Here is a 2,847-nt window from a genome sequence, read left to right as displayed (position 1 = left end):
CCTGGAAATACTTTTTACCCCAAGATATACTTCAGTCCACAGAAAGCAATCAACAAAGTTTCTTGGTTAAAATTTTTAAGTTATCATTTTCTTTTAAGCTTAGATAACTAAATATTAGTTATATACTTGGAAACAACAGCTATTGAAATAATATAAATTTAATATTACTCCACGAAAATAAGGAAATTTCATAATACCTTGTCATTTAAGAAATTCTTCTGTAAACAAGAAGTTGACTGCATACTCTTCTCATTGCCATTTTCATCTCTTTGCTCCTGAAAGTGTAGATGACTGCATTCAAAACAGGGGTAAGAACTGCATCAAAAAATGCAAGAAATTTGTCTAGGTGTGATGTGGGGTGAGGCCAGGTATAAACAAAGATGCAAGGACCAAAGAACAAACTCATCACCATGACATGACTTGATAAAGTGGAGAGAGTCTTGGAAGAGTCACTTGAAGAGTGTTTCCGAACAGTGATCAGGATGAAAATATAGGAGATGATCAATACAAAGAATGATCCAAGAGATATAAATCCACTGTTGGCTGTGACAATGAACTCTAGTCTGTAGGTGTCAGTGCAGGCAAGTTTGATTAATCGAGGAAGATCACAGTAAAATGTGTCCAGCACATTAGGACCACAAAATGGCAATTCTATAACAAAAACTAGTTGAACTGTAGAGTGGATTAAACCAATTATCCAAGCAGAAACTGAAAGTAAAATACATTTTTGATTCATGATAGTAAAATAGTGGAGAGGTTTACAGATGGCCACATATCTGTCAAAGGCCATGGCTGTGAGCAGCACCATCTCCACACCACCTATGAAGTGAATGAAGAAGATCTGAGCAATGCAGCCTCCAAAGGAGATGACTTTGCGTTTTCTGAAAAGGTCATAAATTATCTTGGGGGAAAGGACAGAAGAAATACCCAAGTCAAGAAAGGAGAGATTAGCCAATAGAAAGTACATGGGGGAGCGTAAATGAGGGTCAGAAGTCACTGTAAGTACAATGAGGGAGTTTGCCAACATGCTTGCCACAAAAAACATGGAGGAGAACACAAAGAGGACAAGTTCAATCTCCCAGGAACTGGAGAGTTCGAGAAATATAAACTCTGACACCACCGAATGATTTGCTACATCCATTGACTTATCAGCTAGAGTGCTCTAATGTTATCACATAAAAGAAAATGAAGAGAAAACAAAATTAAGAATGGCATTAATGCCCTGGAATTATAATGATTAATTATTCAAAGATACTCACACTGTGAAAACTTTATATCACCTCAATTTGTACTCAGGGCCATATAATCGCTATTAAAACATGTTACCTGTAGTCACCTAAACAGTTGTGTCACTTTCACATGCAATATCCATATCACCATGACCTTCTGAGATGGTTTTCCATCTATAAATAAGAGAACATGAAACAAATGTGAAAATAGAGAAGATGTACATGAGTATTCAGAGGGGCAGAGAGGGTGGTACATTGGAACAAAAAGAGAGGAGAGGGAAGAGATGGAGATGATATAATTTCCCAAAACTCGTAGGTTCTGAACTCTAATTGTTCATGAAATATTGTTCATCCATTCTAGTTGCTTCTCCTCTTAACCTCACTTCATCTGAGACATGTAATGTCTTTTGAAATCATTGACACACCATTACCCACAATCATATTTGAGATTTACCCAAAGCTCACAGAGTAGGGATGAGTATAACAGAACCTAGTGTAAAGCATAGAGGTAACTCAAAAGAACCAAGGCAAAGGTTGACTAGGGTTTGAGAGCACAGTGTGTCTGCATGGGCACCCAGAAATATAAGTACCTAATAGGATGGTTAACACACATGATATGACCAACGTGTGAAAGTTGTGGGAAGGCAAGAAGTTAATGGAAATCAATTTGATTTATCTTCTCAGATCTGTCACAATCCCTAAAGTTTGTGAACTCCGGTCACAGCATTGGAGCCCCAAACTCTTACAGCTTGCTGAAGATGAAGAAATGCACACGGACATAATAGTTTCCCTATAAATATTGACCTTCTCCTGTCCCTGCATCTCCCTTGGTGTTAGCCACTCTTATCTCATTTTTGTGTATCAAACCTCTCCAGTGTCTAGCTGTACCCTATACGGAATATACTGTTATCACATGGAAGATGTAATCTTCTGTCTATGGTCCAAACTCTTCCGCTTCCATTACACTCAGACATATTAAATGGGGAGGTGAGTTGAGGAAAGAGGAAAGTTGGACCAATAACAGTAAAAGTCTGGTAAAATAAAAATAATAATACATGAATGTACAGAAACTGAAAGGAAAAGGCAAGAGAAACTCAACCATGGGAAAAATAGACCCCAAAGTTTGGTTTCCAACATTTGTGCTTGTATACCATCACATATTCATATGCAAGCACTTCATTTCTGATGAATGGAATCTTCCATAAAAGTACTACCTCACAAACCTCCTTAGAGATTATCTAGTCCATATTGCTTATATACAAATGAAAAAGCAGTGTTCTAGTGAGGGACACACAACTAGTTATAGGAAAACAATCTACATTTCCTAATTGAGATATGGACTCAGATTCTACATATTACAAAAATAATTAAGTGAAAATAGATAAGGCAAATTCTACCACTGTTAGGTAGCAGTCACTAGTTGCCACTCACTGCTCAGTGCCACTGAGTTGATACCAACTCATAGCAACCCTTCCTTGCATTTCCAAGGCAGTATCTCTACAAGTAGATTGTTCAGTCTTCCTTCCGAGGAGTGGCTGGTGGGTTTGAACCACGAGCTTTCTGGTTAGCAGCCAAATGCCTTAGGCACTGTCACAGAGCTCCCAGTCACTAGTTACAT

At 38.0% G+C, this 2,847-nt stretch overlaps 1 protein-coding gene across 1 annotated transcript; it reads right to left on the bottom strand.

The window, feature by feature from the left end:
* Window positions 1-205: 205 nt before the first annotated feature.
* On the bottom strand, window positions 206-1,150 carry LOC103212943 (olfactory receptor 4F3/4F16/4F29-like). The gene has a single exon (XM_007958856.2). The coding sequence runs from the start codon at window positions 1,139-1,141 to the stop codon at window positions 206-208; it is 936 nt and encodes a 311-aa protein (XP_007957047.1). The 5' UTR covers window positions 1,142-1,150.
* Window positions 1,151-2,847: the final 1,697 nt, after the last annotated feature.

This window comes from Orycteropus afer, unplaced genomic scaffold (assembly GCF_000298275.1).
Source record: "Orycteropus afer afer isolate SDZICR_OR568_19922 unplaced genomic scaffold, OryAfe1.0 scaffold01170, whole genome shotgun sequence".
NCBI lineage: Eukaryota > Metazoa > Chordata > Mammalia > Tubulidentata > Orycteropodidae > Orycteropus > Orycteropus afer.
The sequence above is the reverse complement of the archived record's forward strand: the minus strand, read 5'-3'. Positions and strand labels throughout refer to the sequence as shown.

Bases quoted from the DNA above. Each gene is read 5' to 3' on its own strand.
- LOC103212943 (XM_007958856.2), bottom strand. From the start codon at position 1,141: ATGGATGTAGCAAATCATTCGGTGGTGTCAGAGTTTATATTTCTCGAA.